The sequence below is a fragment of the Hippoglossus stenolepis genome, chromosome 10, assembly GCF_022539355.2.
Source record: "Hippoglossus stenolepis isolate QCI-W04-F060 chromosome 10, HSTE1.2, whole genome shotgun sequence".
NCBI classification, from domain to species: Eukaryota; Metazoa; Chordata; class Actinopteri; order Pleuronectiformes; family Pleuronectidae; genus Hippoglossus; species Hippoglossus stenolepis.
The window spans coordinates 20,469,977-20,484,848 of record NC_061492.1 but is presented as its reverse complement, the minus strand read 5'-3'; the positions used below and the strand labels follow the sequence as shown (position 1 = coordinate 20,484,848).

General features: G+C 41.6%; 1 protein-coding gene across 4 annotated transcripts in view; it reads left to right on the top strand.

Moving 5' to 3' along the window:
• Positions 1–14,543, top strand: part of sobpa (sine oculis binding protein homolog (Drosophila) a) — a 44,458-nt gene extending 29,915 nt beyond the window's left edge. For 2 of the 4 annotated variants that reach the window (XM_035168173.2, XM_035168174.2), the window contains 3 exons: positions 616–711; positions 6,267–8,307; positions 9,685–14,543. In XM_035168173.2, the coding sequence (XP_035024064.1) occupies positions 616–711; positions 6,267–8,306 (2,136 nt within the window). In that variant the 3' untranslated portion in view covers position 8,307; positions 9,685–14,543. The remainder of the gene's footprint in view (positions 1–615; positions 712–6,266; positions 8,308–9,684) is intronic. The other 2 variants (XM_035168176.2, XM_035168175.2) reach the window with 1 other exon arrangement.
• Positions 14,544–14,872: the final 329 nt, after the last annotated feature.

Below are 14,872 nucleotides of genomic sequence, written 5' to 3'. Positions count from 1 at the left end.
ATTTAATTTAGGCTACTAATATGGTGTGAAAAGTGCTAGCGACAGGGGAAACCATCTTGGAATAGTGTGTAAAGACCCAGGATTGAATGAGTCTGAGGTTTTCCTTTTGTTTCCATGTTGTAGGTCTTTTTTGAGAGACATTTTGACATGTCACAGTAAAGCACAGGTGCACATACAGTATATATGTATTATCATATAAGAGTTGAAATCATGTAATTCTCAGCAAAGCTCCAGAGCATCAGATCAACAAGAATAGGAGGAAAACTTATCTCATATCAACAGCTTTAGCTTCGTAAATTTGTACATTTGTTTTTCATTTTAAATATGTTTAATTTCCCCTTAAATAAACAGGTGTCTGAATGAACACAGTGTGTGGTAGTATCTCAACACTCAACCACACTCGTGCATGCATACAAACTCACACACAGTTTTGTTTCAGAGGATCCTGTTGATTGGTTTGTTCACAAACCAATGATTGTTCACCCATTTTACAGTCACCATTTCTGTTCATCTTTTTCAATGTTGTTTTTTCTTTTCTGAGTTTCCTTGTTGCTTCATATCTTCCTGTTTATTTTTGTCCATTCGTAAAAAGAAGCCATTATTTCTCCCCCCCAGGCGAGAGACGACGATGGCCTCGGTGGGAAATTACCCCAGAACAGCTTTACTCAGGACACGCCCAGGCTTGTCTTCAAGACAAACAGCGATGTGCTTGTAAGGACATATCCACTTAACACCAGACAGAGTTTAAGCTTGATGGCTACTGCACAAATATGTTGTGATGTTGTTCTTTGTTAAAAATGTGTAATTTCCTCCTGACGTGTCACTGGACTGGTTCATAGTCGGCCATTACTGTAAAAGCACACATCACACATCAGACTCAGCTCAGCTCAAAACATTAGACACAGCACACGAGTGGCTCTTCTGTTTTACATTAAGTTTACATACATTTCAGTTTAAGCTTTTCATAACTGTTTGCACGCCTAATCATTTGCTTTGCTCATTTTCATTGTGCATCATATTCAGTGACTTGTGTTGGGGATTTGAAGGAATTTTCAGACAAATAAGAACTCTATATATATTGTAATGATAAGAAATGTATATTGATAGTATGAAATGTGTGGATATACTTGCTAATTATTTTTTTATATTTCTTAGCATTTTAATTTATACATGTGATTCACATACTATTCATAATTTAATGAAAGTAGTTTTCATTATCGCTTCTATTGCATTTATGGGATTTGTCTCATAATGAAGCTGTAGAAGAACTCAAATGAGGCAATGAACAGAAGGTTTTGAACACGACCCTGGGTTAGCCAAACATTTTTGGATCAAACCAACAAGCAGAAAAACTGAATGAAACTTTACAATTAGAACCAAAACGACATGTTTCAATCATCCATCACAGCCTATAGACAGATTTTGTGCACCTGCCAAACTCCTCATAGTTGTGAGTGTGCACTAGCATTTATTATTGGCACTTCTGGGGCTCCCACATTCATTTCTGCCTCTAAATGTAGTGGTTTGGTCAGCAGCTTAAACTTATGTTATTTATGACCTGGCTGATTGTCTGACTGTGTCTTGGCCCATTGGATTTCATATTAGTGACATTGATGTTTCCAGATCCCAGCAGTTACTACATGTGGGAAAACAATTAAAAAAGGGACCTTTTTGTTCTCTTTAAAGAAGGAATTGTGCTTATTTGCCTTTTTTCTGAGAGATAGAGAGAGATCAATATTACTCTGTAAACTGAACATGAAGCTACAGCAGCAAGCAGACAGTTTCCTTCACACTCGACTCTCGACACTTCACCTGGTTCTTTCTGAACATCACTACTGCATCCACACCACTACGTTTTAGTTTGAAAAGTTTTGGTTTTAAAACGCATCCCTGCCGTCCACACAACTGTGAAGTTTCTGAGTGGCCCTGTTTCAGTTTGAATTCTCCGCAGCTTAGAAACCTTGTCAGCCGCATTCGCTTCCTCACCCACATTCGCTTCCAGCACTAAAGGTCTTTGCAGCCCAAGTCTGTTTATTGGTGTGCAAAGACATTTACTGCCGTTAACAGTTCCACCTCATCGTCACTCAGAGAACATGAATACCTCAACTTTCTTTTCACCATTGTTTTTTCTTGTTTGTAGTATTTTCTGTAACTAAACAACTAACTGCAGATTTGACAACCTGCTTCCTTTTCAGAACCACACACACATGCCCAGTTTTCAGGTGTGTTAGCATAGACAGAGGATTATTGCTGGTGCGGAGCTAAAACGCAGATATTTTTCATTTTAAAATGCTGTTTTGAAACGAAAACGTATTAGTATGGATGTAGCCTAAATCAATCCATGTAAAAACCAAAACTGTCCAATATAATTCCCCTAAAAAACAGGAGATGTTGTTTTGCACTTTTAATTTCCCACGGATTAGACAAATAAAACATAAAGCTTCCAGGCTTTAAGATAAGGTGATCAGGCTTTAGCTTCATATTTAGATGACAGTGAAATCGATCTTATGTCTCATCTCTCAGCAAAAAGCAGAATTTCCCCGAACATCTGTTTTGAGACCATCAGACAGTACAACCCAGCAGGTCTGAGTCATCACTCTTACATCTGGAGTTATTTTATCTGGAGTGTGTGCTGTGAAATATAGAGCAATTGAGTATCACCTGGCTAAGTGAGAATGGCCTTTGTGTGTCACATTCACTCTGACTGATGGTGATGGCTGGCATGATAAGAGCAGTGCTGTAGTGATTGTAGCTCTGCTCCTCTCTGGCTTTTATCTACAGTTTAAACTTTTCATGAATAAGTCAGGAACAGTGAGGATTCATGTTTCCTATAAGCCAGGTCATTTGAACTGTTGATGAAGACATTTTAACAAACAAAGCCTCTGTTAGCTGATCGAAAACCACAGTAATAAGCCCACATGTTGCAGAAGTTAGATTTTCTTGTAGTAGAGCTTTACTCTGTTTTATTTTTCCAGTGGACCAGGTGCTTTAAGATGGCGACCTCTTGCTATGTACATAATCTACATTCTGGACAGAATCCACAGTGCAACAGACACAGTGTTTCGATGGGACCAAAAAGCAAGCGACCGGCTCCCTTCAAGCACCTGGTTCATTTTCATGGGTTTAATCCTTGTGTTCTGCTCGATGTGATTACGCCAGCAAGTGTCAAAAGAATCACACATCAACGTTACACAGGCACTTTTCCTGCTTCATGCTCAGAAACCTCTTCATGCTACATATTAAACCACTTCAGGCATCGTATGAAACTGTACAACCTCTGCCTCTCAACCCTGTGCATCCTCCTCTCTTCTTCCTCCTCATTATCTAAATCCTTCACATCCTCTGCAATCTCTTTAACATCTGCAACCTCTTCCTCACTGCCTGAAACTTCCTCTTCCTCCTCTGCAACCTGTTGATTCACAACCTGCAGTATATGTCTCGTGAAACCTCTTTCTTCTCTGTGGCTGCCGCAATTAAGTCCTCTTTTTCCCATCCCTTAACCCCTGGAGAGCGGCCTCCGATCACCATTTCAAGTCTCACCTCACTTAACTTGTTAAATCAAACTAATTACACACTAAACTAGCCTGTCCTTGATCTTGGGACTGTTAGATTTCCCTGGGTTCTTCTCCGGGTCAGAGGGTGAGAGGAGGATAAAAACAATGACTGCCGAGGCGATCGCACTTGTTTGGAGGCACGATAATTGTTGTAAAGCAAATGGTTAAACTACACCGCCGATGCTGGTTCGTTGGCCACGATGAAAATAAATGACCATAATTACACTCAACTGCAAACATCTGTGTGCAGGAGAGGGGAGAGAGCGGGAGAGAGAGAGAGAGAGGGGGAGAAAGCACAACTCCATTAGCGTAATGTGCAGTGAAATTTCACTCACAGTGCAGAAAGTCGTTAAGTGCTCTCCATCTGTCTTTCTGAGTCGAGGAAAATTTCAGTACATTTATTATTTAAAATATCCTGGGCCTACCATTATCAAACTCAACTTGCGAGAGCACCTTTCGGACTTTTACTCAGTCACGGCTCATTGAAATAGCTCGGACTATATGGGCAGTTAAAACGTGTGGAATTCAAGGGACTGACATCCGAGCTCTGTAATCCCACTGTAGTGTTTAAACCGAGCAGATGCTGTAAAGTCAAGTCTCTGGTTTTTGCTGCAGTTTTCTGTTTTTCCTGAGCTCTATTCATTTGAAAGTTTCAAATAATTCCTCCTGAATTGCGTTCATGCCAGTTATTCTACCTGAATGACACTGCATACTTAACTTAATACAAATACAGATCTTTCAAATCTGCTGTCCTTGAATCAGTCCACATTGTACAGGACAATCTGCTGTTAAGCGCTTCATCTATATAAAGAACCTATAATATTTTATCTGTGTAGCAGCTGCAGAAAAAGCATGCTATGTAGTCTCTGCAAATCCTGGCCAGTGCTACAGTGCATCTGCCCAATCAGCCCATGTGAGTCTGCTGTCTTTCAGCGGCTGCCAGGCAGCATCCTGCCAAATACACCAATGTTGCTATGCAGTGTACAAAGAGGAGTTTATCCACCTTCCGGTTGCATCCTTCAACTTATTAACATTCAGCAGGGGGGCTTAAAGGTCTATGTGATGGATGGATGTCGTTGAGGGGTCTGACAACTGATTAATGCCTTAATTATCTCCAGCGAGGACCTGCCACTCCTCCCAGAGCTGACAGAGTGAGCTGTGTGTGGCCTGACGAGTAACGCCGTGTTCGGGGTTCGCCCACTGCTATCTGCTCTACCAGGGTCACATTCATTTTCTTCCCAAAGAAAAATTTGCCGTTTTTGTGCTGAAAAGGTGTTTAACAGTGATGAGACAGTGCAGCAAGGTGTTGTGGGAGCTTTGCCACTGCAGTGAATAAGACAGACAACTTTTCATTGGAATGTCCTCATCTTTCAGAGTCAGAATCAGAAAAACCTTGTTGATGTCCGCATTAGGTATTGCTTTATTTGAAAGAGGATGTACAGTAAATGAGTAAAAACTAGTATAAAATAGTAATAATAATAAATAAAAGATAAGTGAATAGAAACATTTGCAGAATGCAAATGTGCAAAAAGTGCAGGATTCCAGTATGCAAAACAGATTAGCAAAACTACCATAATTTTGTTCAAGTAAACTGAATGTAAATTGTAATGTGGGCTAACAGTAAATTAGCAGTAGTTTAACATCAGTATACTGATGGAGATGTGGAGTACTACATGCAGAGGGTCCAGCTCTGCCCCTGGACTGAGCCAGCCTTATGAATCACTTTGTTGAATCTGTAGGTGTCAGACACCCTCAGGCTATACTTTTTTGTGACTTTCCTTTCACAACGTACATAAATGGCAATACTTGTCATTTTGTGTTGGGAAATTAAACCATATATAGTATCTAAATGACTTTTATATTTAAAACTACTGATCTCTGGTTTTAACTTCCAAATGACAATTAATCTTTTAACATGATGTGTGTTCAGCCAAACATGATAAATATATTTTAAAACAGTATTCAAAGTATTCATCATTCGATTGTAAACCTAAAAACCTAAAAGAGAAAATAAGAATGTTCTGCATTACACTATTACCACAATCACCTGATGTAATTCAGTATTGACCGCTCATTGAGGATAAACATTAAACTATCTATCTATCTAGCATTTAAATTTGACTTAACTATAATGTTTGTCAACTAGTTGGCAAATACTGAAGGACCAAGTGTGGACTGGCATTTTAGGGAAATCATCATTTTGGCTTGTTATGCTTCAGGCATTGGTCTCCCAGTGATGTGTGGTTAAATGAGACTGAGAGTCTTTATTGCCAACAGAAGGTGTAAATGGGCATTCCTTGTTAGGACAGGAAGTTAAAGACAAAGTCACTTCAATAGCACTTAGCACTCATGTGCACATTCACCACTCAGAGAAGTCAGGAGAGAATTGTAGATGCTTGCACAAACACACACACGCTACATTACATAAATAGAAGACATACAGGCATGTACATTTATACTGACTTCAAAGTTAAGTGTTTGCTCTTGACAGCTCTGTACAAATAGCCTATTCAGGAAGAGCAACACTTTCTTTAAAAATAATCTTTTTAAAACATGTATATCTCCAGATGGCATGGAGGCTGAGCTTCTGCTTTACCAGGGTACTTCAGAGGAGAGTTGTCTTGTATTTCATCAAGAGCAAATTAGATGTCTTTTGTATGCAGGGTAACAGGTGCTGATACAGTGTGTGTATTGTGTGTGTTTTTGTTGCAGGTGTGTGACTGGTGCAAACATATTCGCCACACAAAGGAGTACCTGGACTTTGGTGCTGGTGAGCGGAGGCTGCAGTTCTGCAGTGCCAAATGCCTGAACCAATATAAGATGGACATTTTCTACAAGGAGACACAGGCGGCACTGCCTGGTGCACTGTGTAACCCAGGACATGGGCCTGGTGGGGAGGGTAAGCCTGAGTGCGGTGGAGGGGTACAGCTGCTCACTCCAGAATCCTGGGGAACACCATTAACGGACCTACGACGTAGAGCTCCCTCACCAACCACGAATTCTGGCTTTGCCCCTTCTACTTCTTCTGCCACCTCCCCCTCAGACACTGCTGCTCTCTACTCACCGTCCTCCTCCTCCTCAGCCAAGATCCCCACACCCAGACCCCATGAGAGCCCCACACTCCCCCATCCACCTGTTCCCACTTTGCACCCACCAGTTGGAGTTCCCTCTGGTAGCCCTCCAATGGTAATGACACCCCGGGGGCCTATGCCCCTGCCTCTGTTCATGGAGCATCAAATGATGCACCAGATACGTCCTTCGTTTCTTCGCCCCTCTGCCCACCCAGCAGGGCCCCACAGCCCACTTTCAAACCCTATGATCCCTGGTATTGGTCCTCCACTTCCTCCAAGGACCTTTGGTTCAAGCCCCATGCACAGGCCCATGCTATCTCCACATGTCCATCCCTCAGCCAATCCTAACCATGGCATGATGCCTCCCTATCCTGGTCTCCAAATGCCAGGCCTGCCCCCTTTCAACATGATGCCCAATGGACATATGCCCCTGCCCCAAATGATGAATTTTGGCATGCCATCATTGGCCCCATTGGTTCCCCCACCAACTCTCTTAGTCCCTTATCCTGTTATTGTACCCCTCCCAGTCCCAATACCTATTCCAATCCCAATTCCCATGAACCCCAAAATGTACAGGGACCCACCAGAGAGCAATGTCTCTGTGCACAGTGCTCCAGAGTCGTCAGAAGCTTCAGTTTCTGGGCCCCACTCTCCAAGTTCCTCTGGCAGTGACCGAGGGGAGCACAAAATAGAGCCAGCCAGTGCAGAACATCTTTCTCCTGTACGTTCAGAGAGAAGCAGAATGGCATTAGTGGACTTGACTGTGAAGGCAGAGGAAAATTCAGGCAACCAGTGTCTAACCAGCAGTCCCAGACTTATGGATGGTGTTATTGATCTAACTGTGGGCCAGAGGTCATGCCAACAGCAGGTAATTCAGAGGATGCTACCTGAGGTCCGGGTCAAAATAGAAGCAGAGGCTGAATCACAATCTCCACCCGCTGCTGGGTTGGGAAGGGAAGGGAAGGGCAGTCGTGATGGTGGGGAAGGGGGTCTCTCACAGGGTCTCCTCAGTGCTCCACTGCTGGAAGGAGCCACACACACAAACACACTGGAATCATCAGAGCCACCATCCCACAACAACAGCCTTTCTTGCAATGGTGATCCTCCAGCGAGCCAGCTAAATCCCTCCATCTCCATCTCCAGCCTCACCCCACCACCCTTACCCAGCACAGCACGGACCCAGCCCCAACCACTGACCCAACTCCAAACTAACCCTGGTACCCCATGTAATGTCATAGTCAATGGTACAGGATGGCATCCACTTCTCACCCCTACGTTTGAGTCTTACCCTGACCGAAAAAGAGACGGGGTTGCAGGAGAAGGAGAGGAAGAGGATCAGCCAGCCAATGGAGAGCTGGAGCGTGAGGCACTGAAAGAGAACAATTGCTCTGTTGGAGACTGGGAGCCAGGGAAGCGGCGCTCAGCACAAGACGAGATGGTAAACTCAGTAGAGGGAAAGCCAGACCCTGACTCCAACTTGGAGGAGGGCGAGCATGCATATGCCCTGCCACTGCTGTCTGCCGGAGGCTGTGTGGTCATCCAGCCTGTGCCAAAGCCCGGCGCTGACAAGACAGCCATCCTGTCCTGTTCCATCAGTGCACCTTTAACAGCAGCCGGGAGCCCCGACCTGGAACCGCCACTGAAGAGGAGGTGCCTGCGAATCCGCAATCAAAACAAATGAGGTGGGTTCAGCCCCAGTGTGCTCCCACACTTGCACGCACTTGTGTACATTTTGTATTTGCACTCTGTACAAATATAAAGTCACACAGATTTATTCAGTAATATGTTTTAATTCCTATTGAGATAACCATAAAATTGCTTAGTTTTGATGTTATTGTCATTTTCTGTTAAGACCAGTATATCATGATCATTTCCCAATTTCCCAACATGATGCTTGATTCATGGGCAAACACAGTGTTCCCAGTTTTGTAAAATGCAAACAAGTATCAGCTTAATTATTATTCAATAAATAATAATGCATTCCCCTCAAGCTTTAACTCCACAGGGACAGGTGTACCGATGAGGTGCCCTGCACTCATATGGACCGATGCTGAACAGCCTCTTAAAGGGTTAAAGAACCAGGAGGGAACATGATATGAAACCCATTTGTGAAATGAAAAATGAAAGAATACAGAAAAAAGAGGTGTTAATACATCCAGATGATACAGGGGATTTCTAGGATTTCCCCAGATGTCTTATGCAAGAACAATTGAACGTACTTAAATTGAAATTGAAATTTAAGACTGAAAAGAGATTTTTTATATAAATATATGGCTTATACAGCTGTTACTTTAGCTGTGTGTTACTTTAACTGGCGGAATCCTTCTGTGAGCTTCAGAAATGGCACGTTTTTCATGTAAGAGGATTTATTCAACACATTAATGACACATTTAATGATGCACTGAAGTTGTTAATTAAATAAAATTGTATTAAAGAGCAATTGAAGACCAATTCAAATTGTGGTAACATGAGGCGAGGACTCTGAATTAGAGTAATTAAATTGTGAGTACTGTTAAAAGCATCCTTGCGGCTGAGATGAATGGATGAATGTGCTGTAACCTTCAGACGCACAATTCCTGATCCCTGATACCGGAGAAGGCAAAATCTATTTTCTCTATTTCACCTTTGCTACTTGCCTACAATATAACAAGACATTCATTATGAAATATCTAAAACATTATGTAAAATGTATGCCACCAGAGAAGCAGATGCTGAATATTTCATTCTTTATTTACCCAAAAGTGTCGTCAAGCCGATACTGATGCTTGTACCAAAGAAAATAAAGGAAGGATTATAAAGCACCTCTGAAAATCGCCTTTTCTTCAGTTTAATGGTTTAAACCCCTGTTGGTCTGAAGTGAACACCTTCTATCCTGTCTTTAAATTTAAAGCTGGGGCTGCCTGCTTCAATTAATGCATCGACTTTTGGGTTGGGGTTGTGTGTGTGCGTGTGTGTGTGTGTGTGTGTGTGTGTGTGTGTGTGTGTGTGTGTGTGTGTGTGTTTGGGAAATTTGCTCACCCACTGACTCAGTCTAAATCTCCTCCCACTCTGTTTCACAGATGGATGCTCTGAGGGATGCAGTGCCATCAGTGACACTCACTTGTCCAACCCCACCTCCAAATCCCACCCCTCCCCACTACACCACTGCACACACAGAAACACACACTCACACACACTTTGTTCTCGTCCTCACCCATCGTCCAGTCTACCAGCACCACAAATCGCCTTCAACGACTGATGAGAGTCCAACCAAACATGTTGATGTGTATCATAGCAGAGCGAACAGGACTTCTTTTGTCTGTGTGACAAAGACTCTAATGGACTGAACGTACAGATTTGATGTCGTGGCCAGCAGGAATCGTTTCAACTTCTGAACTGCAGACTGTGTGTCCCTTGCAACAGGAGGACTTCACCCTGCTGCTTCTGTCCTCATTTGGATTCTCTCAGCCCACACTGTCCCTTATACCTTATACACCCTCCCCTGTCAAAGTAAGTGCTCTGTTACCCACTGTAGTGTACGATATTCAGAGCCACTGTTGGGAAGCTAGTAAGGGAGCCTAGAGAGAGATGTCCATCCTTCTCTGATAGGCTCCCATTTAGCTCTGACCTGATGCCACACCACAGTTAATATCTCAACTCCAGCAAGTGTTGTTTATTTACCTCACACAACTTGTCACTAAGGGTAAGTCAAATTTCACAAAGTCTAGACTGTAGAGCCACAGAGTTGAAAGATATCTATCTAATAATCTTCTCAGCCTGGACTTGTCCACAACCATTAAAGAAACGTATTTGCCCACTGGACACCGAGTGTTTGGGGGAAATTCTGATGGGTGGGAAAAAGACACATAACAGTTAATGCAATGTAACTGAAGGACAATATGAAGAGCTTTCTGAGGCTAGAAAAATGTCCTTGGACATTAAATCATCAATTGTGTTGAGCGTTATTCCAACTGAATCAGCAAACTGGAGGATAGAATATTAACCTTCACCAGCAAATGATGGCGTGTGAGTGGAATCATGCGATCTCTGCCATGTTCCTGTGGCATCTACTTGTTTGCTCATAGAAATCACCAAATTTAAATATATATTATTATACAAGAATGAGACAGAGTTGTCATGATAATCATTCGTACTATTTACATTTTCACATCCTCTGGAACACAGCTTGTGTACTTGAACGTGAGTGAGTAACAGTAATGTGGGCCCCTGCTGTCTGAGAACATTTCAGTGCTTACTGCTCACCCATAAGAAGTGGGATGGCATGGCAATGTGGAAACTCTGCCAACCTGCAATAGGTACTTGCTACCGCAGGCTAACACTTAATCTTTTCTATAATACATTACCAGTGATGTTCCTGTCATGGGTTAGTTTGAGACTGACTGCACTGAATTTAGAGGGGGCAACGGAAAGCCTGCTCTTTCATGAATAATTCCTTTGGGATCTGTAAAAAAAAAAAAGCTGAAATAACACTAGAGAAAATATTTCCACAGTAAACACACTGAAGACGGATTCATTTATTTTTAAATAATTTGGGAAATCTATACACATTGACGCTTGCTTGTCCACTGAACCGACCCTGCCAAATTAAACTTCTTCTCTTGCCAGGGCTTATTTGTTTTGAGCCAAATCTAAAGGCGGTGTTGTCCTTGATTCAGCGCTGTGCTCTATGTTCAGCTTGAGGGGCAGTTTAGGTAAAAACATCACAAACTGTAACTGTCATTAAACCAGATTGATGTGATCCAGTTACACTGTGGCTTAAGCCTGTGAGCCGAGACACCATCACACAAAGCCAGCCATTTAATTGACACTCCTATGGAGGAGGTGCATTTTACCAATGCGATACTTGGTGTTATCATAAGCCAAAGGCCTGGTGTGTTGAAACAAAACATGTCGCCGTTTTCATCAAGATTTCAACCGAAAAATTTGACCAGATAATTTATGGTTGCCAATTTAACAAGCACTTATTTAAAAAACAAACAAAAAAGGAATATCGAGGAGAACAGAAGTGAATGTCAGAAGCAGTATTACCCTTGTTATTTCTCTGCAAGTAAGGTTTTGGACTAAAAAAGATAATGTAAGAGTTGAGAGATTCAAAATCATGTGTTACATTGGTACAACCTTGTCCTTTCTCACCTGCAACCTGTCATGATGAGACACTGATGAGCCATTCTTTGTCCGAATGAGGCCCAACCTTTACTCACACACATGCACGTAATAAGAATACACGCACACAATGCACATAGTAAATTAGGCTTTGTGTGTATGTGTGTGTGTGGCAGGTGCAAGCAGAGAGCCCAGTTGAGATTACAAAGTGTTGACTCAGAATAAGCAGTGTGCAACTCTATCTGTTGCCTGTTAGTCAGGCATTTAGGCTTAGCTCGCCACTTGCCAAGGCCCAGCTTTGGTGTCACTTTAAGCATTTTCACGCCATCGCACAAAGCAAAAGCAGTGAAAATGTTCTTTTTTTTAAACAGACGTCTTTTGTCTTCTTTATGTTTTCCTGGTCATAAGTAGAAACAATCCTTTTTGTAGTTCTTTCACAGATTTCCATATGCACCTAATTTCTAAAGAATAGAAATTGAGCGAATGCACCCCTGTTGCAAAATGGCAATTTCTCTATCAATCCTCATCTGTGATCTTGCAAGTGAAAGCACAAAAACCAGGGATGATGTAACTTAGAAAGCTGACACTGTAGCCTCAAGTGGCTGTGCTGCAGAACAAATACATACTGTAACAATACTAAACCAACGCCACCGCCACAACTTTGGAGACCATTAGCCGCCCAACACACCCCACACTATTCTAACCAGAAACCAAAAAAGGTCTCTCATTTTTTTTAACGACTAACATTTGTCATATTGTATTTATTATTTATATCCTTTTTGTAAATTTCATTTCTTAAAAAAAAACATGTGTGTAACTTTTTAAAAGATGCTTAGTCCCTCCAGGTTGCAAAAAACAATAGTAGCTACATCCCAATACACAACAGCACCACTGGTACAGATGTGTCGTTTCTCTGATGGTTAGAAAGATTACAGTTTCCTGTGTGTTAGTGTTCGGGCCTGCCCATTACTCTGCGCCATGCAGTTAAAAAAGAAAGGTGGAAAACTATCATGTTGGTCGTCCCATCTGTTCGGTGAGAAGTTTTCACAAAATAATCTGTGTCCTGCTCGCTCGTTACTTTGTAGCTCAGAGCCGACGGCCTGCGGGCATTTTCAAAAAAGACAGAAGACTGACTGTAACAAAAGTGTTATGAAACATTTTGGTCCTGTTCGGTGGGAGAGATGAATGATGGTCTTGCGGGTAGATTGCCATAAAATGTACTGAGCACGCTGATGTTAATTAGAGCATGAACCCTTTCCACCTCGGCCACTCCATTAGCTTTTCTCTAGCACCACCCTCAGGACAAAATGTCAACTGTACAGATCCAATATCCCAAAGTAATTGTTTAGATTTCACTTTAAGGAAAAGTTCAACATTTTCGGACACGCACACATTTGCTTTATGCAGAGAATTAGATGAAAAGCTTGATACTACTCTTATATCTGTATGTTGAATATGAAGCTAGAGCCAGCCATTTGTTCGCTGAGTTTAGCATAAAGACTGGTGGAAAAAGCTATAGCCTGGCTCTTTCCAAAGCTTGAAAATAAATACCAGCATCTCTAAAAGTCCTCATGTTAAGCTAAGCTAACTGGCTAATGGCTGTAGTTTCATAAATGTAATTCCCAAAATGTGAAAGTACAGTATTCCTTTAAATTTGCTTCCAGGACAAATGCAAGTTGATATGTTGACCTTTTCCTGACCTTTCTTCTGCTTCCATCATCAGGCCAAATTTGCAATTTTAGTCTATTTTATACTACTGGCTGATCTCCCAGTCTTTCTCTAAGTGGGTTAGAAAAGGTTTAGGGGCTTGATTTTAAACAGGAACAATCAGAAATCCATTGTATCTGTTTTCCTCCCTCGCTCGACACCTTTACACACACATACAGACACACACAGATAAAACTACATGCCTAATATGTCTGGTCCTAATCTGCATCATGTTGTGTAGCGTTACAAAAGGCATGATGTCCATGTCGGAGAAAGATACTGAAGATAGGAAACCATAACTCTCGCGTGGAAATCCTGGACCAGTGAATCAGTCTTTTGAGATGATGAACTGACTCGTGACAAACCTCCAGCATTCCTTTTTTGATGATAGACTACAGGCCCCGGTCAGCAGCCTGAATTATGCAATGACAACTAACTCCAAACCTAATAGAGGCGAGTGGTCCACAGACAAAATAAAACATGACTGGACTTCATGTTACTTTTCAAAAACAACAGAGAAGTTGCCTTAACTCTTGCTTGTATAATCTCCACAGTTAAGACAATGATGCTTGCTTGTAAAGAAGACTCTCCCTTCTTTGTACAAAACGAAATATACCAGAAACAAACAACTTTGTTATCTTGCTTGTGTCAATGTATAGATGATCAGCTTTTTCTGTAACTTGTATGGACTGTCACATTTTTGCTAAGACGAATCCTTCCTCAGAACTTTCTCGTTCCTAAACATCCGATCTGTTCGACGTTTTAACTTGTGGTGGACTGTCAATCTTTTTGTGTACATTTTATAATATTATTTATTGTTGACAAGATTTTTGCATTCGCAAATAATAACATGAAGACGGTTTGACCTGAGCATTATGTTTCAATGTAAAGGCCTGGTGATCAGTGAAATGATTTTTTTTTATTATTGAAATGGAGAAAACGTGATCTTCTGGAGGCGATGATCTTCTGTCTTTTTATTATGACATTGTAACATGTACATAACAGGTGGCCAAAATTGCTTTGGAAAATGATCTTTTTTTGTGTTGTAACAGTATTTGTTTTATCCAGTGAATTGCTCATGAAGACAAATAAATAAGAGGAACACACAGCTCTGTTTCACATGGGTCATATCTGTGCAAATACATTTCACTGTAAGTGTAAAAGAAACCTACGCATGTACAGATCAGACAGAACATTATGATAAGAGATCATGTAAAACTAAAAATAGTCTTTTTGCACTGGTTAATGGGAGATTTCAACACATTCTTTACCACATCATTAACAACCTGTCAGAGTTAGCCGAAACCTGTGAAAATCCTGATCAATAAGTTGCCTGTGAGTTTCAAAGGCGTCACACTTCCACAATAAAAATCCTCAATACAAACACAGAGACAAATGTATAGAGTACAAAAGACATTATTCTGTAAAAGCTGACAC